General features: G+C 28.0%; 1 protein-coding gene across 2 annotated transcripts in view; it reads left to right on the forward strand.

The window, feature by feature from the left end:
- LOC100201849 (tRNA pseudouridine synthase Pus10) overlaps positions 1-27,085 on the forward strand; it is a 54,767-nt gene that overhangs the window by 22,691 nt on the left and 4,991 nt on the right. Inside the window, exons 7-17 of one of the 2 annotated variants that reach the window (XR_010640705.1) lie at positions 75-99; positions 2,864-2,955; positions 7,628-7,710; positions 7,819-7,901; positions 22,018-22,060; positions 22,158-22,214; positions 22,295-22,427; positions 22,614-22,667; positions 22,857-22,920; positions 23,943-24,151; positions 25,135-25,178. Coding sequence is in view for 1 of the 2 variants with exons in the window: in XM_065805024.1 (XP_065661096.1) it covers positions 75-99; positions 2,864-2,955; positions 7,628-7,710; positions 7,819-7,901; positions 22,018-22,060; positions 22,158-22,214; positions 22,295-22,427; positions 22,614-22,667; positions 22,857-22,920; positions 25,135-25,178 (678 nt within the window). In the remaining variant the exon portion in view is untranslated. The remainder of the gene's footprint in view (positions 1-74; positions 100-2,863; positions 2,956-7,627; positions 7,711-7,818; positions 7,902-22,017; positions 22,061-22,157; positions 22,215-22,294; positions 22,428-22,613; positions 22,668-22,856; positions 22,921-23,942; positions 24,152-25,134; positions 25,179-27,085) is intronic. The other variant, XM_065805024.1, reaches the window with a different exon arrangement.

Below are 27,085 nucleotides of genomic sequence, written 5' to 3' on the forward strand. Positions count from 1 at the left end.
TTGATTTTTAATTTTATACTTAATAAACCTTTATTGATATAATCTATTTTTTTCTTTGAGTTAATCATTTTTAGTCCTCAAAAGAAAAGCAAAAAAAAGGTATTTTACAATTTGACTTTAATTATACATTGTCATTATACATTATATATATATATATATATATATATATATATATATATATATATATATATATATATATATATATATATATATATATATATATATATATACATACATATACATATACATATACATATACATATACATATACATATACATATATATATATATATATATATATATATATATATATATATATATATATATTTATATATATATATATATATATATATATACATTTATATGTGTATATACATATATTTTCTTTACTCTTAGATATTGATTAAAAATAAATAAAAATTCTTGTGCAAGCTACATAAAAAAGTCAAAGTTCAAGTTTCAGATTGACTTTTTTGTTCACAAAATGCGAGTGTTTATTTTTTTTTGAAAAAAAACAAAACAGTCTCTGACTTTTTTTTGTAATGCTTGAGATTATAATTTAATTATACATTCTGTTACAGTAAGAAAATATAAAATATTTTCTTATTGTAATAGAAATGATAAATTTTTAAAAGCAGTAAAAACTTTTATAGCTCTTTGTTTTTCAATTTTTTTATCAAGTAAGTAAAGTGTTAATGAATAAATGGATAGCTAAATTGAAAACCCAAAAAAAAAGCTTGTCTAAAGATTTTTTTTGGTGCGATAAATGACGCTCATTATCTATATATTCTTAACATTTAAATTAACATTTATGAAACAGTTTTTTGTAAAATAATTTATTTGCATTTAAAGAACTGTTTGTAAAAGTATTGTTAAACATTAAACTGCATGTTATCAGTCAAACAAATTCAATTATTACTGCTACTAGAAATTGAAAGATTATTTTATTAAATGTAAACTGTTTTTTAAATTAACAGTATGGCAATATGATTACATATTTGTGAGTTCATATTTTGTTAGGAAAATGCAAAAGAAAAGAAAAAACAAAATAGTAATTTTTTTTTAAATAATGAATCTTATTTATACATAAATACCAACTCATACCAATACAACCAAATACAGTTCTATATAAAAACATATCAAAGCATGCAATTATGAGTTCTAAACAAACAAAATTATACTAAGTTTCAAAGCATAAATTTTTAAAAAAGGTTTTTAAATATTATATTGTTATTGAGCTTCTGCTGTCAATGATAAATGATGAAAAATAAAAGCCAATCAAAATTAAAATTAAAAAACAAAAGCCAGTCAAAAGAAAAATTAAAAAGCCAATCAAAAGAAAAATTAAAAAAGCCAATCAAAAGTAAAATTAAAAAAGCCAGTCAAAAGTAAAATTAAAAAGCCAGTCAAAAGAAAAATTAAAAAAGCCAATCAAAAGTAAAATAAAAATAAAAATCAATCAAAAGTAAAATAAATAGTAATCAATAAAGATAGAAATCAATTTAAATCTACATAAAAATGTAACATCAAAATACAATCTTGTATTTTAAATTTAATTTTTATTGATTTTGAGAAAATACCTCCAATTAAAAAATATCAGACTAAATTCATGAAAACATAATGATGATGCTGCAGTGGCTGTAAGAAAGAGAAGCTTTTATTTTTTTATTACTAAGCAAGTTTAGTTAAAAAACTGTAGTTTGATTAAGGGGCAACCCTAATGTTATTTAACCTAAGAAATTGTTTGAGTCTTTTAAATATTATGCAGTAGAGCTAAATTTACATAAACACATATCTTCACAGTGTGTCTTCTAGAGGCAATTGTTTGTATGGCTCTAAATTGCACGATAATTCTAAAGGTACACCATTCAGGGATATCTCAAGAAAAAATCAACACACTTTTTAATGGTTAGATTTAGTGAATTAGCTAAAATATTTATAGGAACATCTCAATTTTGTGATAAATGATGTCTATGTAGTGGATGGAAAGGCGAAAGGGGAGGGGAGAGAGAGAGGGAGTCTCTAAAGTTTGTCACATATATTCTACTTGTCATAAACACTGTCTTTATTTGCCTCTAACTAGTACTTAGTAGAAAAGCTTTTGACTCTATCTAAGACAGGTGGAGTTGATATTGATGGTATTGGAATCATCGCTAAATTGGAATAATAAAAAAAGAGATTGTTCGTGTCATGAATTTTTGTTCCAACTAGAGGTTTTATGCAAGGTCCCAGCTAGAGATTTTATGCAGTTTTCAAAAACCTAGATTAGACATCTTTAACTTGCTGGTTTTACAGTTAAAGTCAAAGACTATAACCAAGTGAATAGTTGGTTTTAAAGAATTTGTTGTTGGAGGAAAGTAATTTGTTAAAGCCTCTTGAATCACACTCGGCACTTGTATTCCACTGATGGTGTTATCTCACTTGATCATAGAGAACACAAAACTGAAGGTCTGGTTAAAGAGTCTTAAACTCAGATTGAATTTTTTTGTAGCAAGTGTTTTTCTGCTCAAAAATATTGATAATGATGATTGATGATGATATGATGATGATGATGATGATGATGATGATAATGATGATGATGATGATGATGATGATGATGATGATGATGATGATGATGATGATGATGATGATGATGATGATGATGATGATGATGATGATGATGATGATGATGATGATGATGATGATGATGATGATGATGATGATGATGATGATGATGATGATGATGATGATGATGATGATGATGATGATGATGATGATGATGATGATGATGATGATGATGGTACATAAAAACATCTTATTATGTTGTATCATATTATAAATATGTTATGTTGTATTATATTTCTAATTTTTTATATTACTTTAGTATTTTTGCAAGACTAAGAATTCACAACCTGAAGTAACCAATCAAGTAATAGAAGACTTTTTAAGTAACTTAAAGGAGTCAGAAATATCAAAGTAAAAACCTATATTATTTGTAAATATATTTATGCTGTAGTACTTTTGCTTAACAATTTATGCTGACAAATTTGTTAACATTTTTTTTTAAAAACTTAATGAAAAATATTTAAATAACAGTTTTTTATTTTTTTATTTTCACTTTTTACTTTCTGTTGACTGTTTACAAAATGGTTTGAAATGTTTGTTATTGGTATACACACAAACATTAACATTTTCATTTAAAAAAATGGGTATTTCATCCTTTCGAAATGTTTGTTTTTTTATTTGCATACACACAAACATTAATATTGTTATTTAAAATATACTTAAATAATTTAAGCTCCATTTGCATACATATAGTTTGTTCATTTAATTTAAAAGAAGTTACTATTAAACTTGTGCTTACTATTGTAGTTTTATAGTCAAAAGCAATATGGTGGCTTTATACAAATTGTTTTTTCTGTACTTTTGGTTAGAGACTGTGTATGTCATCATTTTTTACAACAGCAAAAGATAGAATATCTATAATAGAAGGTTTTTTTAAATAGACATAACTTAACTAATTAAACTTTAATAGACACAACTCAACTGTTTAATCTTTAATAGACACAACTCAACTATTTAAACTTTAATAGACACAACTCAACTGTTTAATCTTTAATAGACACAACTTAACTGTTTAATCTTTAATAGACACAACTCAACTGTTTAATCTTTAATAGACACAGCTGAACTGTTTAAACTTTAATAGACACAACTGTTTAAACTTAACTCTAGGTTTCAACTGTTTGAATAAGAGTTCAAATCTTTTTTTTTTTTTTTTTTTTTTTTTTTTGACAGATCTATAATTTTGACCTAAGAGTCATAAAAAAACAATAACACTAAAATTAAAAACAATATGAAAAATTAAAAACTACAAAAGAGTAGCCAGTGGTAAAAAGGGTGGAACTCAGGGTTAAACACCCTGCTAGAATGTTTGTACAATTAAAAGATACGTGAAAGCATAAAGCATATACTATTCTCTTTTTCCATTTCAAATATGAATATCAGGTTTAACCTTAGAGGATGCAAAGACCTTTGCAACCATTAAATAAGAAGTAATTTAAAAATATTAAATAATAGTTTATACAAGTTTGAAGCATTATAATATCGCTTTGCTGAGGTAATTGAATAGCATTTTTCTATAAGGGAACTAAGTCAATTTTCCCCAAAATTAGGTTGTTTCAACAATGGGATTCTTTATTGAAAAGGGTACAAGTCTAACTATGTAAATGAATAAAAAATTTGCTCATCATTTATATTTAAGATTCTAAATTATTAGTATTCAAAAATATTATTCCTGATTATTTTTGTTTTTAATTTTTCTTATGTTAAACATGTTAAGTCTTTTAGAAAACGCTTTTCAATTATAAACATTGATTTTAAGTAAAACAAAGTTAAACACAAAATGTTAATATTGCACTGTCTTGAAAAAGTTTTGGTTCACTTTTTTTTTTTTTCAGTTTATTTTTAGTGGTAAAAGTGACCACTATATAAAGACTTTGTACAAAAATCAGCTAAAGGACAAGAAAGTGTTTAGTACATATAAAAATTATTAGTCAATGAAATTAATCAGGAAATGACAGGAAAGGATAAGAATTCCAAAGCATTGTAATTAAAAGAATACTAGACAAATTATATTTTTTATAGTATGTTGGATTTCTCTGTAATATGTAGTAATAATTAGTTATCTTAATGATGGGACTTCAATAAGTAGTAAATAAAAATCTTCAAAATCTTGAGTACAATATTTTATAACTTCCTATTGTAAAATTGTAAACTTCATATAAAAAAACGAAGAAGGGGTTTATTAAATTTTTCTTTATGTAGTTTCTATTAAGTTTTTTTCTTTATTTAGTTTCTATTAAGTTTTTTCTGACCATCCAGAGTTTATTAGGACACTCACCCTGTTTGTTAATTTTAAAGTAAATAAAAGTTTAAATGTAAAATCTTTGTGTGTGAAACACACAGACAATTACAAACTAATTACATAAACTTATTATATTATCATATTATTAATAACACAAATATCATAGATGACAAATGCACAACAAATGTTTTGTGGTGTTTTTATGTTCTTTATAAATTTTGAGTGTTTTTTAAAATCCCTCCTGTTAATTAAGCTCCCACCTAACCATTCTTGTTGAGCAGGTGAAAAGAGTAATTTTATTATAGATGTATGTGTATAATATCTATAGAACTATATAGTTGTTTTATTTTGTATTTTGAAAAATTTGAAAGATTTTAAAATAAGAAAGATTTATTGAGCGAGCAGAAGATTTGAACCCCCTGACTTTAAACATAATACACTTACTTTAAACATTGTTTGCAAAGCAAGCTACAAGTTAGGCCACAAATGTATATATATTTTTTAACTCACCTCCCCAAGGCTGAGAAGGCCATTACAGATAAGTAGGCTACTTATTTGTGGTTATAACCCTCTCTCAACTCTATAACTCTGAAACACAAACCTTGACAAACAAGGCCGCCGCGTGGAAAAATAAGTTGAGTGCAGTACTACCAGGGACAAGGTACAGATCAAACTCGGAACCTCTTGCTTATTAAGTGAGCGCTCTACCACTACACCACTACTGTGTTAAGTTAAAACTACACCAATACTACGTTAATGTATAAAATATAAAATTATTGATATTTTTATTGATATGATTTTATTAATTATATAAAATTAATTATATGTAATTTTTTACACTACTTATTAAACAAATATAATAATAATATTAAATATTAATATTATTAAATATTATTAAACTTTATATTTATCTCAGATAAATCTATTTTCATAACATCATAAATTAGGCAAATAAGTGCTATAAATCAAAAATTAAGGACATATTGCTGCCATACAGTTTTTAAGTAAAAGTAAAACTGTATAACTTAAACATTTAAATAGTTGTAAATTTACTCAAGTTATATATTTGCTTGCATACTTACACTTTCGTTCACGTTTTTTTAAATTTAAATATTTTTATATAGGTTAGATATTGTTACATTTTCTTTCACATTTTTGTATAAAATAAGTGTTAGAAGACTTTTTCTTGCAATTAACTCGGCTTCTCGCCATTAACTCGACTGCCATGAGTTCTGTGTCAAACATGCAAGAATAAGCATTAAGTTTAACAATATATAATAATATATGTATGTATGTATATCATGTGTATTATTTTATGCACATATATATACAGGTCTTGTTATAAGATTTTGTTGCATAATGGAAAAACATAATGCAAGTAAATGTAACTTTACTCAAAATCCATATTTATATTGTTAAAAGTTAAATTACATCAGTTGGGTATTTTAAAATACGGCATCGTAATTAAATTTAATTTGAAACCACGTTGAAAATTTAAAAGTCTATACAAAATCTTTACAAAATATTTTTAAATTAAATAATATTGTTATAAAAAAATTATCAATAAAATTTAAATGATGTTTAAAAAAAAAATTTCTTTACTTTAAAAAACTTATACTTATTTAAACTTATACTATTTATTTTTTGAAACATTTATAACACAACATTATTGTCTTATGTTTGCTTTTCTCACAATTCAATTGTTTTTTTTAAATGAGAGTCAAAAAAGAAGAAAAAAAAGCTATCAACAATTTTTTTTAACATTTTGGCTTTAACAAAATCTTCGCATACTACTCATAAACTAGTTAATCATTTTTAATTGATGTTCATTCAAGATCAATCTAAAAATAAGGTCTATCTAAAAACTTAATGATAATGAAAAAACTTTAGTTAAAAAGCAAATTCAAAAGTAAAAAAAAAATCATCTTTTTATAAATTTGTTACATAAAGTTTACTAAAAAAATTTTCTAAATTATTTTTGCCTACAGGCTTAACTATGGTTTATCTGACAATGCATACAGCTATAAGCATTAAGCACTTTTGTATATTAGCACTTCTGCTTTTTTAAATAATAAGTAAAAAATAAATTATTAATTAGTTAAAAAATAAAACTATGAATAAACAAAGTAGTTGAATGTAAAACGAACAATTAAATTTGATAAAAAGAATTTTCTTTAACATGTTAGGAATTTTTAAAAGTTGAAAAAATTAAAACATAAAACAAGGCATTTTAAATTTTTAAAAAGTTTAAATTAAATTTAATGAAATAAAATTGAATCTATTATAATTTAATAATAAATTTAATTTAGATATAATAAAATAAATTTAAATTAAAAATTTTCTAAAAATGGAAATTAGAAAAAAATTTATATAACTTATATGTTTTTATCTCAAATAAAATAATTTCACAATTGCTGTGAAAATATTTTTTACAACAATTAATTACTGCTTAATGTTTTCTGCATAAACTATTTTATAAGACTGTTTAACTAATCTAATTGAAAAAAGTTTTGGCATAATGTAAATAGCTTAACCTGTAGGTGAAATCGCCATTTTGTATGTAAAGTTCACATGGTGTAATGCTTCTTAACAAGGCCTGTATAGTATATGTAAATATAAAGGCCTGTATAGTATTTGTAAGTAGTATATGAAAATATAGTACAGTGTATATGCATAATATATGTAAATGTAAAAGACTGTACAGTATATGTAAACATATCTATTTATATAATGTACATACATTTATTTACATATACTGTACACTAATATATTATATATTAGATATATATCTTTTCCACCTTTATCAGTGACATCATTATGCAACTTCAGTGTTAATACCTGCCAAGAATCAATATTTATAGCAGGTTTGTGGTTTATAATGAAGTATAGTTGAATCTGATAATGAATATTACTTAAAATTGCATAACTATTTGATATGACTTTTACATTTCATAACTTTTTTCATATTTAAGGTCGCTACAATAAATATTCAAGAGAACTCAGTCAAACACCTTGGATTATTGAAGGAGAACGTAAGACAAAGTCATCTGTTCAGGTTAGTAGTTTCTCTCAGTCTAAAAAATAATTTTTTTTTGCTGTAATGCTTAAAAAATGGTTGTTAATTGATTGAATATTAGCTACAATTATCATTATAATCAAATCTATTATGCAATCTATTGTGCAATTCTTAACTGCTAATCATATTTACAATAAATGCATTAAAATTATTAATTATTAATAACTAAATTAGTATCCTATCCAATTATTGATGTTAATCATCAATAATTGGATAGGATACTTGTTCAAGTTTTTTTTTTTTTAATTTATTTTTATCTATAAATTCAAATCCTAAGTACAAAATGTAATGTTTGTTACATAACATTTTAAAATGGTTGGGCTCAAAACTTTCTGGTCAGATATAGTTAGCAATAAGTCAAAAAATACTTAACAAATTATTTCCAACTTTTTCATCAAATTTTTTGAGAGTAGGTGCTATTGTGCTATCATGCCCTGGATCAAAGCCGCTATCCGTTTTCGATTTAGTTCTTTATCATCTTTTGCTGATTTGTTGCTTTTCAACAAGATTTCTTTTACAATGCCCAGTAACTCTTGATTATGTGCTGCATCTTTTGGGAAAATTTTGATGCCTTTTTGATTGTACCACTCCATTGTTTTCTTGGAGTAGTGTTTTGCTGCAAAATCAGGGCAAAAGATAACTGTCTTGCGGTGTTTGTTAATAAATAGCAAAGGTGTTTCAGAAGAAATTTGGTTATGTACAAGTCAAAAGTCAAATTCTTCCCAGTGATGAATGGAGCCACAAAAATAAATCGTTTGGATCTTCAGGGTAAACTTTACTGTCTAATTATACTAATTCTCCATTTAAATTCAATTTATTGCTTCAGATTTTTTTTTTTTGGTGGAAGCCTGGCTCTTGTGTACTTTTCTGACAAGAAAACAAATGCATTTGAACTTTTTGGCAAGATCTTTATGGGATTGGCATGTATTTTTCTTTTTTTTTCGGTAGTTTGAATATGCTTGTATTTCCTCGATATGTCTCCAAATGACAATTTTGTAATTTTTAAATGTTGGATGGTTTGATTTTGAAGGAAAATTTCTAACACTTTTTTCTAATTAATAAACTTTTTACTCGTTTTGGAAACTGATAGTATTAGTAAAACACCAATACAATTAAATATATGTATATAGAACTTCATAGTAAAAAAATTTGGAATTAATTTGTTTAGTATTTCTTAAGTTATTGATAATTGAAATGGCAAAAGTTTTGAGCTTAACTGATATATATATATATATATATATATATATATATATATATATATATATATATATATATATATATATATATATATATATATATATAAATATATATATATATATATATATATATATATATATATATATATATATATATATATATATATATATATATATTAGACACCAGATTTTTAACTTTTTTTGGAAAATGAAAATACTTTAAGCTGGAGTACCTTCATTAGACCATAAAAACATTATATGCAAAATATAAAAGCTTCAGGTATTACGGATTTTATATTATTTGGACTTGTATTTATCAAATTTTATCATTAAAAGTATTAACTTTAGTAGGTAGGACAATAAATACTTGAAAGGGATATTGGGCACAAAACTTTCATTAATGTATTGCTAATATGAACCAAAAATGTTAAAAAAATATTTTTAGTTTTTAAAGGTGTATTTAAGGGTGTTTTTAGGGTGTTAGAAAACAATTGTTATCATAATTTAAACAAGCGGTTTTCAATAAACATTAGCCGTTAACTAAAAAACGGATTAAAACATACACAACACTGATGTTATACTATAGTGCTATAACTTAGCACTATTTATCAGGGTTTATTCTAAATTACGGAAGCAAAAGAAAAAAATTATTATTATGGGTGGCAACTAAATGCCACGTCAGGTGTTTACAATCCTTCTCTCCCCCTCACCCAATAAGACAACATTTTGTTATGCTTCTTTGGATTAAGTACACATTTTATTTTAAGTAAACTACTAAATATATTAAAATTTTAATGCTTAACCAAAACGATATCAATATCAAAAAAATATATTAACAACTACAACACATAATCTTTTTTTGCTTTAAAAATTTTACGCTTGTTTCGACTTTTGCATTTTGCTAGAATAATAGCATTTCTTTTCTTGAGGTTGATGGATTTTCTGCTAGCTTCAGAAGACAATTTCACTGCTCTTTCAACTGTTTGTGAGTGGCACAGAAAGTTGGGAGCCTTTCCTCGATTAGGAATCATCTTTAAAAGCTCCTCATTTGATATATTTTCATCACAAGGGGGCTCAAAACAGTCTATATCATACAAATTTATTAATTTTGACCAGTTTTTGCATTTACAATCAATAATTGGAATAGAATTAACCCTAATACCATCTTTTAATCCATTTTTAGGTTCCTTGATAGAAGTTTTTCTTGTTTCTAAAATTTTTATAACAGCAATTGTTCTATAAACTTGTTCTTCAGAATAAAGTAGAGCAGCAATAAAATTCTCAGATTGAAGACAAAAAGAGTTTTTATAAATAATAGGCAATGTAATATCTTGAACTTCAGTATCCAGCTTCAAAATTTGCTGAATAAATTGGAAAATTAGTTTAGGTCCCTTGGTGACTTTTTGATATTGAACCACATTGGAGTACTGTTTTTGATATTGAACCACATTGGAGTTTGAATATATTCAACAAAGATTTTAAGCTTTCTACTGGGATTGATTGTTTTTGTGTATAGTCCCATTATCCGCACTGCTGTTGTCAGCCACCTTGCATGACAAATAGGGCCTATAATTTTAATCTTTCATATATAAAAATTAATTATTTTTAGACCTTAAATAGTTAATTATATAGCTTTTTAATAAATACACATACATAAACTTCTAACAAACTAAATAATAGAAAAAATATCAAGAACAAATAATTAACAAAACAACACTCCTATTTTTTTTTCAGATACTTTTTGTTTGAAAACCCTCTAGAAGTTCCAATACTGTATTCTAGTAGCATTCTTTGATCCTTAGAGAGTTCTTTAATAACAGATGGAGGAGGATATTCAATGTCTGTCTCAACTTTTATGAAGTTAACAGTTAAATTTAAATGAAATGGATCTGTCAAACATTTTCTGACTGGTCCTTTAAAATATTAGTATTATTATTTAATCAAATATATTAATATTATAAAAAATATTTTATTAAAAATTTTGATTTATAATAAAATACATTAGAATAAAGTAACGTAAAGCAGCAATAAAAATGTGATAAATAATGTTACTATTAATATGATCACAAACAAGAACTTAAAGTAGTGTTATTATTACCCGAGTAATTATTTGGGTTATTGGAAGAACCATCAAGTTTAGAAATTAAATGTCGCAATGGTAACTCATTAACATGTAGAAGATAGCCAACTAAATGAATTCTTCTTTGCAACATTCTCTCAAGACAAGCTACTAAACCATCATTTTTACCTAAAATGATATATTGATATGCAAATATAAAACTTAACTGAAGTTTTATATACTAACTTTTTTGAAATTTCAGACAGGTGTTTTGAAAAAAAAAATACCTGTATTAACATTTGTATTGTCCAAAATTATTGCCTTGATACTTTCATTGCTTTTAAACTCCTTGAGAACATCACAGGTAAATTCATCAAGATCTTTTCCTTTTTCTTTAGGTACATCTACGTGCTTTAGGTACTGACCTTGCAACTTGCCTTGATTAAAATAAGATATATTTTTAGTGAAAAAAAAAATTACAAAAAAAATCATAACTAAACAGATAACATTGGCCTTTACCTGATTCAATTGTAAATGTCAAGTGGTTTACAGTGCTGGTAGATTTATAAAGTTTTATTTCACCATCAATATCTCTCTCTTCATAAACCAATGAGTTTTTATTACGTTTACTATCCAAACCAATTACCTTTATATTTGAAATCTTAGATTGTTCAAAACTAGCATGCGAACACACTCGTTCTTTCTCTCTCTTCATTGTACTTGGATCAATAACCTCATTTAGATGGAGAAGACCAATATCTTGAAGTAGAGCATTAGCTATGGCGGCCCCCGCTTCATCTGATATTCCATATCTAATTACCTCTAATGCAAATTTGGGATAGTGGGTAGTGTTATAGTGCTTGGATCTAGTGTGACTTAATGATGATAAGGAAGTTTCACTCTACAAAAAAAAATAAAGAAATCAAAATTCACAACAATGCAAATTTTACATTTAAATGCATTACCATTTAAGAATTGATTTTATAACATTATACTTCAAAGAATTATTTATCGGTTATTTATTTTAAATATGCTGTAATTTCTATATAAATAATATACAGTTTGTATCATACAATCAAAGTTTACACATCACATTTTATTACCTGATCTGAATCCATGATTGTGTCAAACTCTTTAATATAAATTTCTTCATCAGATGCTTTAGTTTGCTTTTTATTTGAGGTAGGTGATAAAATAGAGTTATCAATACCTCCTATTTGAAACTTTCCTTTAGTACCAATTTTCTCTCTTTGGTCTTTTATATAGGAGCGCTTTTCTATAGGAATCTAAATAATATTTTGTGGTTCTAAATACTATTTAAAAATAACTCGTGGAACACATAATTTTATATAAAAAATAAACTAATCAATCAAATAAAAATTAAATAAGTTATGCAAAGTCCAATTCGAAATTATTTTCAATTTTCATAACTTACTTTTTTACTGCCAACACAACTATAGTAAAAATGCACATCTAAACAACCTAAGCATTTGATATTCCTGTCATCACAGGGAAGAGCTTCAAGCTTGCAGTTAAATGCTAGCAGGTCGAACAGTTTATTTTTATTTTTTTCCAATAACTTTTTGGTCAAAGGTTTAATCTTATTTCCATTCCAAGAAACAACATTGTTATAAAATCTTAACAGTTTAACAATCAAACTTTTTTCAGTTAATAAAACTAATTTGGAATTACAATTAAACCAAACTTCTTTTAAACTACAAAGTGTTCTTTGAATAATGACATTTTTGTCTTTAAATGCCTTCTAAATCTCTCAGTTTGTAAAAAAATCTTGCTACATCGCCATAAGTTGCTAGGTCTGTAATAGGAAGATCCGAAGAACTACCACCATATAAATTGCACCGTCTAGTTCTTCTTACAGGAGGCATTTTTGTATTATTGTAATGAATTTAGATCGTTTGATAATATAGGTAATATATATACATACATATATATATATATATATATATTTTTTTTTTTTTTTTTTTTTTTTTTGTTATTAACCACCAAAAGGCCTAGAAGGCCATTACAGATGAGGAGGCTACTTAATAGTGGTTATAACCCTCTCTCAACTCTATAACTCCGAAACACGAACCTCGACGAACAAGGCCGCTGCGCGGAGAAACAAGTTGAGCGCGGTACTACCAGGGACGTGGTGGGGATTGAACTCGGAACCTCTCGCTTATGAAGCGAGCGCTTTACCACTACACCACTACCGCATTTATATATATATATATATATATATATATATATATATATATATATATATATATATATATATATATATATATATATATATATATGTATTATAGATTCAGTAACTCTTTAACACAAATAGCAGTAAGTAAAATGCTTCCTCAGGCTTTGATTTACTATTTTGTTTTGGTTTGTTTACATTTTTTTAACGCCAAATGTCATAATATATTCAATAAAAATGGCGACATATAGCCAATATTTTAAGTCAAAATTTTAAAACTCATTTTTAAAATAAGATAGGTTCTAGTTAACTTAAGAATTTTTTATTTTTGAGTTAAACCTTATTTTGTTTTAAATTATCTACACCAGCTTGAAGCAAACTAATACCAAAAATTGCTGGTGCCTAATATATATATATATATATATATATATATATATATATATATATATATATATTATATATATATATATATGTATATATATATATATATATGTATATATATATATATATATTACGGTAACTTATATATATATATATATATATATATATATATATATATATATATATATATATATATATATATATATATATATATATATATATATATATATATATATATATATATATATATATATATATATATAAGTTACGGTTTTTCTCATTGTTGCATGATAAAAAAAGTATCATGGTAAAATGTTATTTTAGGCATGAATTAATTTGCATAATCTGAATTAATTTAGTGTGAAAATTGAGCTAACATGTTTAATTTAAAAAAAAAATGTTGGTCAGATTTTATACTTTATAAAATATATATTTTTTAAGAAAATAACAAAAGAACTTTTGCGATTTTTATGTAATGTAAGTTAACAAAAACATGATAAAGTTTTGTTAGTCTAAAATTTAGTTAAAAAACTTGAACCTTTTAACAATTTATGCAAAAGAATATTAAATGTTACGTTTTTATGCTTAAAGTTTTAGAAAATCATGCTTAGTTAAAGCACATTTTTATTATAAATTTGTGTAAAATAAGTTAAAACTACATGCATATGCTAAAGCTCTGGCGTTTTTTTCGTTGATTTTTTGTTGCTTACATAATGAACGCTTACGTAACTCACCCGTAAGTTGCTATCTGTATGTTTATGTTCTGTCTGAACCTCTGGAGCTGTGTTTACTCGCTTGTAAGTTACTTTATGTATGTATGTTTCCTGTTTAAATGTTTAAACATTCTGTTTAATTGTTTAAATCTGTTTTGATGCAGTGTAAGCTCATTAGCTAACTAGACACTTCAACTATAAAACCTACACTCACCCTTATCTCTAGTATTTTGTTGGGTGTAATATTTTTCCTAATGTATTTCCAAAATATCATGACTGATGTTTCAAGTTGCTGTTTGCAGGAATTAGCTCCTTTTAATTACTCCATGTCAGGTCAGGTTTAGGATCATCACAACCCTGCTACTGGTATTATGTAACCCAGTACTACCTGCTCCATGCCCTGCTGTCTTGTAGAGTGTGCTTTTTTAGGCAAAGGCTAGGAGGAAATAAAGTTTGACTTCAAAATCCTCTGCCTGCGGGCTCTTGGTTGCGTAAAGGCTAGAGATGGTGTCTCGATAAAAATACTCATCTTGGACAGATGTTAACTGCATCCAGCTAAAATTCCCCTGCCTTGGGGCTCTCGGTTGAGTAAAGGCTAGAGATGGTGTCTCAATAAAAATACTTATCTTAAGCAGATGTTTAGCTGCATCTAACTACTATCTTGTAAGGGGCCTCCTAGGCAAAGATTTTAGGGGTAAGCAGAATAACTCTCCTAATTAGCCTCGAACCCCTTTTTTATTTATTAGGCTGGCCTAGATGTAAACCTGTGTTGCATTGTTTCCTGCCAAGGATCATAAATGCTGGATCTTCTCATAGGTTTTTGCTTATGCCTTCTTGAACGTGGCTATGCACCTCTTCCTGTTATCTCCTAATGAGGGTACAGCTCTCAGTTTAATGGTTCTGAGGCTGGCTGGTTGTAAGGTTTCCTGAACTCTGTAGTAGCTCTCAAAGAGGCTAATTCCATCAACAGCTGCAAAATATCAGAGTATTAACAGTGCCATGTTGCACACGGATGGTGTCCCTGGTAATGTTTTTGGTGCACATTGTCGAGGCCACATAAGGTTATGTTGCATAAGTTTGGTTATGTAAACCTATGTTACGGCTCAGAGTTAATTAACAGGACTGAAAAATTGCATAGCTCATTGCTTGGGAGGATGTGCTCTATCTATGAATGACTCAAGTTCTCTTTAAATTTAAATTATGCCAAAAGTAAACCAAAATATTCAACATAAAAAACCATCTCTATCGCCTAACTGTTTTAACATATCTTTTACTAATATTCATGGTCTGCAATGCAACCTTCCATTAGTTGAATCTTATCTCATGCAAAATTCACGAGACTTGTTTGCTCTTATTGAGACTGATTTAAATTCTGCTATTCCCTTTTTATTTATTATTTATTTTTTTAACATTTTCGCTTCCAACAAGGACGCAAGCAACCACTATTAGAGTTGGAAGTTACTGGAAGAGAAAAGATGAAGATTGTAGAGCAAGATAACGATTGACAGATGATTTAAAGAATTGCAAACTATATGAATCAAAAAAGCAAGATAAAGGAAGTGAGTTCTAAAGAACTGATGTTCAAGGAAAAAAACTAGAGCAATAAGAGTTTTTAGAGCATTTAGGAACAGTCACAGAAAAAGGATGAGACTTAATTGAATGACGAGTAACACAAGAATGAATTTTAGTAGATGGCACAAAGACGCTAGCTCTTTGGAGCAGTGTTCATTATAGTATTTGTAGAAAAGAGAAAGAGAAACAACATTATGACGATGTGATAATGGTTGGAGGTTGGCTGCAAGAACAGGTCCAACTATGTTTACAATGTGTTTTTGCACCATGTCTAAAAGAAAAAGGGCATCATTAGAAGATTTGCACCAGAAATGGCAACAGTATTCCATACAAGGTCGGATTTGAGATTTATAGAGATAGAGAATGGAATCCGGAGTAAGAAAGTGTCAAGCTTAATAAAGAGATGCAACCTTAGCAGATGCTAGTTTTGTAACAGATTTGATATATGGTTTCTAAGAAAGATCGGAAGTAAGAGTTGATCCTAGTAGACAAAGGGTAGATGACTCATTGAGTACATTACCGTTCATAAATACAGGAAGATCTAAACTACTGTGATAATGATTGGCTGAATAAAATTGAATTTTATCTGAATTAAAGTTCACCAGCCACTGTGAGCCCCATGCTGCAGCAGAAGTGAGATCCTTTTCCAGCTCAAATGCCCCCTCCAAGCAATCAGAGAGTATTAACTTCTTATCATGATAAGAATAAATGGTAGTATCTTAAGCGAACAATGCCAGCTTAGATGTGAAAATATCTGGAAAATTGTTTATGTAAATTAAAAAGAGTATAGGGCCAAGAATAGAACCTTGAGGAACCCCTGAAGTTACAGAATATGAAGAAGAGTGCTGTCCATCAAGGACAACTTTTATACTACAATTAGAAAGGAAGGATTCAATAATCTTAAAGATGTTAACAGATACACCATAAGAAGAAAGCTTATGGAGATGACCAGCACGCCAAACTTTATCAAAAGCTTTTGAAATGTCAGAAGCGATGGCTTTAATCTCTCCACCTTTATCTAATGCACGATAAAACCTATCGGGTATTATTGTTAGCAAACCAGCTGTAGAACAAGAAGATCGAAATCCATATTGATATTCAGAAAGTAAATTATTAGATTCAAGATGAGAGATTAAGTGTTTGTTGATTAAAGATTCAAAAACCTTGCTTATGATAGGAAGAAGACTAATGGTACTGTAGTTAGATGAGTCAGATCGCTCTCCAGAGTTTTTGAATAACAGATGCCGTTTTCCAGCAGGCTGGAAAGCAAGACTCTAATAAGCACTTGTTAAATAGTTTTATAAGTATAGACTACAGCTCCAGAGAACACTTCTGCAAGACAATAACAGGTATGTTGTCCGGACCACAAGCTGTAGAAGAGTCTAAGCAGGAAATCACTTTAGATACAGAAACTGGAGTGATATGAATGTCAAGGAATGGATCAACCTGTTTGACAGCAAAATCAGGTAGAACGCAACTAGTGGAATCAAAAGATAATATTGATAAAAAGTTCTCAGCAAACAAGTCAGCTTTATCTTTAGGTGAGGTGACAAAGTCTGAACTATACAATAGAGGTGGAATAACAGATTTGCCCTTATTATTGATACTGTTAAAGATTCTCCATAAGTCATGAGAGCCTAATTTTTGTGATGAAATACGAGATTTTATGACCTGGGAATAGTGGACTTTGGTGTTAGACAAAACCTTTTTACAATGGTTTCTAGCAGTAATAAACAGGCATCTGTTTTCTGGAGAATTGTTTTGCTGATATATATGGAAGTAACGTTTTTGATTAGAAATTGCAGCAGCACAATGTGAGGAAAACCATGGAGAAGAGTGAGGCTTGACCTGGAATTGTCGAGAGGGAATAAAAGATTCCATGCCAGCCTGAATCCCCGAAGTTATGCAAAAAGCACATTTGTTAGCAGAAAGACGAAAGATTTCTACCCAAGGGCCATCACGAAGAAAATCAGGGAAAGAATCCCAGTCAGCTTTAAGGTAGTTGTAAGAGGTACGATGATAGGGGGATTCAGATAATGAAAAAGAATGAGATTATAGTTTTAGAGAGATCAAATCGTGATCAGAAGCTCCTTAGAGTGAATGTGGAGAGACTGAGCACTGACTAGGATCAGAAAAAAGATGTAAGTCGAGTAGAGAAGGTAAATGATTCGAGTTGTCTGGAAAGCGAGTTGGAAATTAGACTATTTGAGTTAGAGAAAAAGTTGAGGGTCTTAATGCCAGCAGAGTCACTACCAGTTTCCCAACAAATGAGTGAATTTTTACAAGTGTAAATGCCCAGGCCATGCATGTGATTATTGGAGTCTTTACAAATTAAAGGAGGATAGCCATCAACGCTAAGATCACAAGATGATACAGCTGAACTCAAATTAGTCTCACAAAGAGCAAGTAGGTCTGGTGAACTTTGCAAGAGATAAGACTCAACAGAAGTAAAATTACTTCAAAGACCTTGAATATTAGTTAATGATAGGTTTAGAGGATTTGGTGATGATGATGGTTTTTTATGTTTTTTAGATTTTGGTACTTTATTCATTTTTAAATTAGTTAAAGAACTTGACTCAAAGCATAGACAGTACTCAGTACACTGTTTAATTGCCCAAGCCATTGCCTCATTACTACTAATAAACCTAAAGCCGTGACAAAGGGCTCCAAATGTGGCCTTGACAACGCACACCAAGATTATGAACAGGGACACCCTCCATGCGCAACATGACACTGTTAATACTTTGATATTTTTCATCTGTTGATGTTATCAGCCTCTCTGAGAGCTACCACAGAGTTCGGGAAACCTGACTAACAGCCGGCTGCAAAACCTTAAAACTGAGTTTTAGAGTTGTATTCTCATTAGGATAGGAGATAATAGAATGAGTTGCCTAGTCATAAAAACAGAGATACAATCAAAACTTATGCATTGAGTCTAAAAGATCCAGCATTCAACATCCTAAACTGGAAACAGTTTATTAAAAATACATCTGCGCCAGCCTAATAGATGAAGAAGGGGTTCGAGGCTGGTCAACAGATAGAATCTGTTTACCTCTTAAACCTTTGCCTTGGAGGCCTTTTACAAGACAGTAGCCAGATGAATTCAACATCTGTCCAAGATGAGTATTTTTATCGAGACAATACCTCTAGTCTTTACTCAACCACGAGCCCCAAGGCAAGTGTTTTATGTCGGAGTTGGCTTCTCAAATAGTTAACTTTGTGACATGCTTACCTGACAACCCTAATCATTTACATTCACCCCTTGATTTATGCCTGGTCTCTGATCCTAGCTTGTGTTCAGTTTCTCCTTTTTCTCCCTTATGTAGATCTGACCATACAATGATCTCTTAAAACTTTCATCGCGCACTTTCTTTTCGGACTCACCCTATCATCGCACTACTTACTACTCCCCTAAAGCTGACTGGGATTCTTTTCGTAATTTTGTTCGTGATAGTCCTTGGGGAAATGTCTTTTCTTTCTCAGCTGAAAAATGCGCCTCTTACGTAACCTCCTGGAATCAGGGAGGAATGAAAGCTTTTGTTCCTTCTCATTAGTTAAAGAATAACTGGCAAGAAGGAATAAAAGCTCTCCCAAGGAATAGGCAGAACTATTTGCAAAGAACTTTTCTTCTAATTTGACTCTTGAATCTTATGGGTATTTTCTTCCTTCCATTCCAATTTATCAGGTTAACCCATCGTTAGACATTCAAATCACTCCAGCTTTTGTTGCTAAAGTCATCTTTCAAATAAACTCTTCTACTGCTTGTGGTCCAGACAATATTCCTGTCACAGTCTTTTAAAATTGTGTTCTAGATCTCTCTTCAATTCCCTCTAAACTTTTTAATAAGTGCTTTTGACAAAGTTTGGCATTCTGGTCTTTTCCATAAGCTTGTTTCATATGGTGTATCTGGGAAAGTTTTTGAGATTTTTAAATCTTTTTTTTCAAACTGTTTTATTAAAATCTTCTTCAAAGGCCAACAATCTTCTTTATTTCCAGTAACTTCTGGGGTATCTCAAGGCTCTATCCTTGGTCCTATTTTGTTTCTTATCTACATTAATGTAGATCTTCTCGACAACTTTACATCTAAAGTAGCTCTTTTTGCTGATGACTCAACTTTATACTCCTGTCTTGATAAAACGTCTTTTTGATTGCTTAGAACAGGCAGCCGATCTTCAATCTTATCTCACTTCTGTAACAGATTGGGGCTCACAGTGGCTTGTAAATTTTAACTCCAACAAAACTCAGTTATTTACTGCAATCAACTATAGCAGTACTGTCATCATTCCTATATTAATGAATGACAACCCTCTCACTGAGTCCTCTTCTTTACGTCTTCTTGGATTATTATTTACTACAGACCTTTCATAGAAACCATATATACAATCAATTGCTAAATTAGCATCTGCTAAGGTTGCTTCTCTTTATCGTGCTCACCATTTTCTTTTTCCTGATTTCATTCTCTACCTCTACAAATCTGTTATTCGTCCTTGTACAAAATATTGTTGTCATATTTGGGCTGGTTCTTCTAATGATGCTCTGTCTCTTTTTGACAAGGTCCAAAAACGCATTGTAAACGTATTTGGATCCGCTCTATCTGCCCCTTTCCCATTGTCTTAAAGTTGCATCTCTTTCTCTTTTCTATAAATACTACCATTGTCACTCCTCAAAGGAGCTATTATCTCTAGTTCCATCAACTAACACTCATTCTCACTTGACACGTCACTCAGCAAAGTCTCATTCTTTTACTGTATCTGTCTCTGCATGCTCTAAAAACTTTTATTCATCTAGTTATTTTTCCCGCACTTTAACCCATTGGAACTCTCTCCCATCTTCGTTTTTTCCTGATTCATACAACCTTTAACTTTTTAAGTCCTCTGTCAACCATTTCCTTGCTCTATAACTCTATTAGTTTTTTCTAGCAATTCCCAACTTAATAGTGTTTGCTTGCAGCCTTGTTGGGAGTGAATCAGAATTAAAAAAAAACAAAAAACATAAGAAGTGTAAGTAAAATTTTGGACTAATTAAAGATTTTCTTATTTCAATGACTTGATAAGTGTTAATAAAGTTGTCATTCCAAAGTAATTTTTTAAAGTTGCTCTTGGTCTTGCGGAAAAACTGTTATCAATTTGATAACTTTGATAAATGTTATGAAAAAGCACTCAGGAAGAGTGCCCCCAGTTTTTTTAATTTACCATTGTTAATTACTTTTAATGAATAAGTTTAACACTTCTGCCATTCTTTTGTTAACTCTAAATATCTATCTCCTAATAATAGATATAAAAAATCCATGATAACATCATTGCTTGGTAACGAAAGTGATTTATTGTAAAATATATAAAAGGATAATGTAAGTGATGTAATGTTAAATATATAGTATCAAAAAAGCAAGTTTATTTTTCTTAGCGGCTACCTCTAATAAATTTTTTTAATATTTTATTAATTGGTATATAATTCTCAACATCTTGTAAAAATTTCCAATGCAAACCAATTTTCATATATATATTATGTATATATATATATTATATATATATATATATATATATATATATATATATATATATATATATATATATATATATATATATATATATATATATATATATATATATATATATATATATATATATATATATATATATATATATATATACATATATATATATATGTATATATATATATATAAATTAGTAAAAAACACTTATCTAACTTTTATCTTAACTTTTATATGATAAAAGTTAGATAAGTGTTTTTTACTAATTTATTATTGCTCTGTTCTTTAAGAACATTGAGCACTCTATTTGTAAAATACACTAACATAATTTACATATATATATATATATATATATATATATATATATATATATATATATATATATATATATATATATATATATATATATATATATGCATATGCTAAATGTGTTTGAAAAATAGAAATAAGATTAAATGCAGTTCTGGTAAATTCATTTAATTTCAATAGGACCTTATATGTGGAAAAATGCAAGAAGCAGTTCAAGCATCAGGTAACTTAAGTAGAATAATGATAAACTAATTTAAAAAAATTATTTTGATAAATTACTCCTGTTTTTTTTTTGAGTTTTTAGAATTTACTTTTTGCAGACAATAAATTTATATCATCTGGAAGAGAAGATGTTGATGTATTAATGCTGGGAAAAGGTCTGTTATTGTTAAATTCTGTTTTAGTTTACAATTAAACTTTTAAAAAAGCATCTGTAATATCTTGCTATGTAATTTAGGTCGTCCATTTGCTGTGGAACTTATAAACCCCAAAGTATCTGGATTAGAAAGAAACCTTGTACAAAAACTACAAGATGCCATTAACAAATCAACTGACCTAATTAGTGTGAGAGACTTGCAAGTGATGCATAGGTATAACTTGTTGTCACTTAGTTGTTAAATATATATATATTTGCTTCTAAAAAATTTCTATATTCTGATTTCCAAATTCTATATCTCTCAAATAGTTTCTATTCTTTTATGAACAATTTATGTTATCTCTTAAACCTTTAATCTCTTGATCCTTTAATATTCATACCATTTTAATTTTTACATAAGAGGGGCAATACAAAAGTTGAAAGAAGGGGAAGAAGAAAAAAAGAAGTTGTACAGGTTTAGATTTCTTTTTAAACTAAATTTTTGAAAAGTATATCAAAAATAGAACATGTGGTAATTTGTTATTTTTAATTTTTTACCTTTATGTTATTATTTTTCTTGAATTTTGATAATCTCTTTAGCGCAAAACTTCCATGAAGATAAAATTTTAAAATCCTAAAGCACAAATGCACAATTTCATTTTAGGGCAAGAATTTGGTGTCCATTGCCTGTATCCACTGAAAAAATCGATTCTGTTTGTATCCTTAAAGTAAGATTTTTTTAATCTTAAGTTTAGAATTTAAAATTTTATTTGTATCCTTTATTATAGTAATATTCTGTTCATATCTTTTAAGTGACATTCTGATTGTATTCTTTATATAAGGTTTTGGTGAAATGCATTAATTAAATTCATAATTAAAATGTCTGTAAATGCCAATCAGGCATTTATCAATTTTAAACATAAATCTTGTTATTCCATTTTCATTTCTCTTCCAGCACTGTTCAGGCTGCTTAGGGGTGTCCATAAAGTACACACACAGATATGTAGGAGAGGTTGCTCAAAAATGTATGCACTTGAATGTATTTGGGTAATCCCCTCACCTCATACCAAGGGTAGGGGATTGCCAAAAATCATAGTTGTAAAAAAATAAAAAAAACATGTTTTTTAATATTTTGAAATGTAGTTTGATTGGTAGCGGCATCATTAAAGCAAAAATATTAATGATGTACTATTTCAAGTATATTTAAGTGATATATAAACTGGCCATTAAGAATAGGCAAAGCAAAATAAACATGCATCAATTGATGGATATACATAGCAAAAACTATTTACATTTACTGACCGTTAGTAGTAGGGGCTGCAAAAGGTACATACAAAGATTGAAGGTTTTGGTATGGGCAGACAGTTGATTTATTTTAAGTTTTTAACTTTTTTTTTTATTCTCTAAAGCAGTCTTTACAAGAAAAATCCTTACAAGAAAATTATTTTAAGATTAGGATTTTTAATTTAAATGAATTTAAACCCCCTGAATTTAAAACCCCCTTTTAAGTTCATTTAAAGTTCGTTAATGAATTTAGAAGGTGCCTTTTAAAGTTAAAAAATTTTCTTTAATTATAAAAACAATTATTTTAATGCTAATAGAGACTAATACTTTCATTATGCCATTTAATGGCAAATAAGTTAAATTTGTTAATTAAGGCTGACTAAGCTCAAGATGATGGTTGATGACATTTTCTCTCGCTTCTTGAAATCTTAACAACTGTTGTTGACCTCTTGTTTTCTGGATTTAGGTGTTATGCTTCATGGCATGAATGCAGCTGGGCTTTCAGCTTTCAATCCACACAAAGAAAGGATTGCACCTCTCATAGTTTGGCTGGAATAGTTCTTGCCCATAATTATTTTGGAAAACACCTTGATTCTTTTGAGAAGACAATTAACCAAGAGTTGGAGGTAGAAAATTTCCAAAAAGCAACTTTAGGAGTATAACTGTTAAAGACAGGTACCTTGTGTTTGGCCGGTCTCAATTTTGCAATAAGTAATGTGTATGTACACGGAGGGAAGGAGGGTGTTGTTGAAAGCATACAGGTGCTTAAAAGGGGAAGGGATCCTAAATCAGTGGTTTTACTGCATATCTAATTTATAAACGCCCGCTTACTTAGGTGAATATGCTCTCAATATTGATCTTATTTTATTTTTTGCTTTACTAGCAGCTTTTATGTCACAAACTTTTGTATTTTAAGTTTTAATTTATGTTTTTAGTTATGATATAAAAAAGTAATAATAGTTTTTTTAATATCATAAGTTAAAAAAAATATTGTTAAGATATCAATAATTAACTAAAAATATAAAATGTTATTATTAATTCAGTTATGATTTTAATATAAAATATATTTTTAACATAAAACTATAGATAGTAAGAAATTTAATATGGCATTTGCTATTTTCACCCTTTATTTCACTTGTATTGTACTTAAATGATTATTTTCTTTGTTAGGCATTTATAATAAGTTTATGTTTTTTCTCAATGAATCCTACTTTTGCTCAATCATTTCTACAAATACTTAATAAGTCCAATAAATTTTGCAGAACAAACAAATGAAATATATAAACTTTTCAAAAGACAAAATAGTATAAGGTTGAAGATACATATTTAAGATAACAAAAATGCACATGTGCATTTTTTATTTAGTTGTGTCATTTATTCTAAAGAATTTAGATTTATACTCTTTGCTTATTGACAAGATAAAGTTCAAATTAGTATATTTATTTTGATATGTATAATATATAGAGATAAAGTCCAAATTAGATAAGAGATAAACTTTTTTTTAAATTTAGATGAACTTGTTAAGATAAGTAGAAAGAAAAAGTTTAAATTCATTCAATAATGAAGTTTATTATTTTGTAAATTTTAGAATTAAATATTTTCTGTAGACAAAATACTTCTTCCAAAACCAAAAAGAAACTCACTCATCTCTTTTTTAGAATATTGTGCTGATGCAGAAGACTCCTATAAGGGTTTTACACAGGTTTGTTATTTTTTATCTTTGTTTATCTTTTGCAATATTATTCTTTTTTGTTGTTGTTGCTATTTTTACAACCAAATTTTAAACAAATAAAAGTAAACAGATATCAATGTCATTATTACATGACTAGTTAAACCTCATTCTAGAACACTATAAGTATTTGACTTGAAGTATGCTTAAGCATGAAATCAAAAAAAAAAAAAGATAAACAAGAATCTTTTCAAAATTTAAAAAAAATTAAAAATCAAATTTTTTTACAAATTTCTTTAATTTTTATTTAAAGTTAAGAAGTTAAGAGTTTAAAAATACTTTTAACATTTTTCTTTATTTCTAAAAAATATTTGTACATTACTATTGATGGTGCTCATTAACTTTATTGTCATTTTTTTGCTTATGGTTGACCATGCCTTCAAAAAATCTTGTACTAAATCTTTCTTGTTTTACGCAAAGATCATTTGCCATTACTCTAATATTTTTTGATGAGCCAGAATTGTGGCGATTTGTTGCATTGGGTTTTCTTGGTACAAAACTAACCTCTCAATTTACGACATTCAAAATTTTACTTAGCATAATGGCAACAAAACTAAGTCTGCACAAAATAAATTGGTATAAGGTGGGATCGCATGAGTGGAAAATGTGGCTTTTGAAAGCACTTAAATATAAAATTCTGATGTCAAAGTTGATGTCGTTACAAAACTACTTTTTTTCTACTTTTTTTTTCGCAACTACAAATTGTTTGCCATAAGAGCAATTTGCCATAATTGTCTACAATTTGTATTTATACATGTTGCAACATGACAAAAAAGCGAAATGATTTGTCACCAGAAAGTTGACTAAAGTCATTTAATTTTGTCAAAACTTGAGTTTTGGTTAAATTGGCTTTAAAAGTTTTTGTGCTTGTATTTTGGCTGTGGAATTTTTTTTGTCAGAACAATTTAGGTGTTTGCTTGGATAGACTTGTAATTGTAGTATTTCATCACTTTCCTTCAAGATTAGAAACTTATTTTTAGCTTTTTCTCTATTAGGCAAGTCTGGATTTCTTTCAAAAGAATAGCAAATCTTATTCACAACTTTATCCTTGTTCAACAGATAGAAACTTTTTACATGGATTAATGGATAAAATCTTTTTATAACTCTTTCAACAGTAGATAAAGGAATTCCAGCTTTTTAGACTCGTTTTTAATTTTATAATGGATTTTCTTCAATAATGTGCAAGATTTTTTTTTAATTTTTAATTTGCTTCAATTACATTTTAATAAATTACAATTTGAATTTAATTTTTCTTATGTTTTTGACAACTACTATAATTACTTATTTATGATATTATTATTGATTTTTTTTTAAATGTGTTAGTAATTTATTTTAAAAGTGGTTTCTGTTTCTTTCTTTCTTTTTTTTTTTTAGCTTTCACTCTTTATTATCAATACAAACATTAGGGTTATGACTTTTTTTCAACCCCATGCTCCTGTACTGTAGTTTGATGAACTTTTACCTAAAAAGCACGTATTGAACTATTATTTGCATATCTTTTGAAAAATGTTCACCCCGTTATTGAAAAATTAATTTTGGCATAAGTACTATTGCATATTCGAATGTATTTAGAATGCCATAGTCATGTAATACAATAAATTTTCAATCCAACAATGACTCAGACCATTGACCTTGCTCTTGCTTGTTGCATAGAAGGAATAGAAGGTGCAATTTGTCTTTATTTTTGCATGACAAATACATTTCCTTCATTACTTTGATTACTGCGCATTGATTACTTCTGGGGATCTGTAGTATGGATGGCTCTCGCTTCTAGTATTTTTTCAAAGAGCTTAAAGCCTTTTTGTATGGATTCAGTACTTCAGCCAAGTTATTAAAGTCGTTTTCGTTGTACAGTTGGTCTGTAAACCAATGGTCTGCTC

This window comes from Hydra vulgaris, chromosome 09 (genome assembly GCF_038396675.1).
Source record: "Hydra vulgaris chromosome 09, alternate assembly HydraT2T_AEP".
NCBI classification, from domain to species: Eukaryota; Metazoa; Cnidaria; class Hydrozoa; order Anthoathecata; family Hydridae; genus Hydra; species Hydra vulgaris.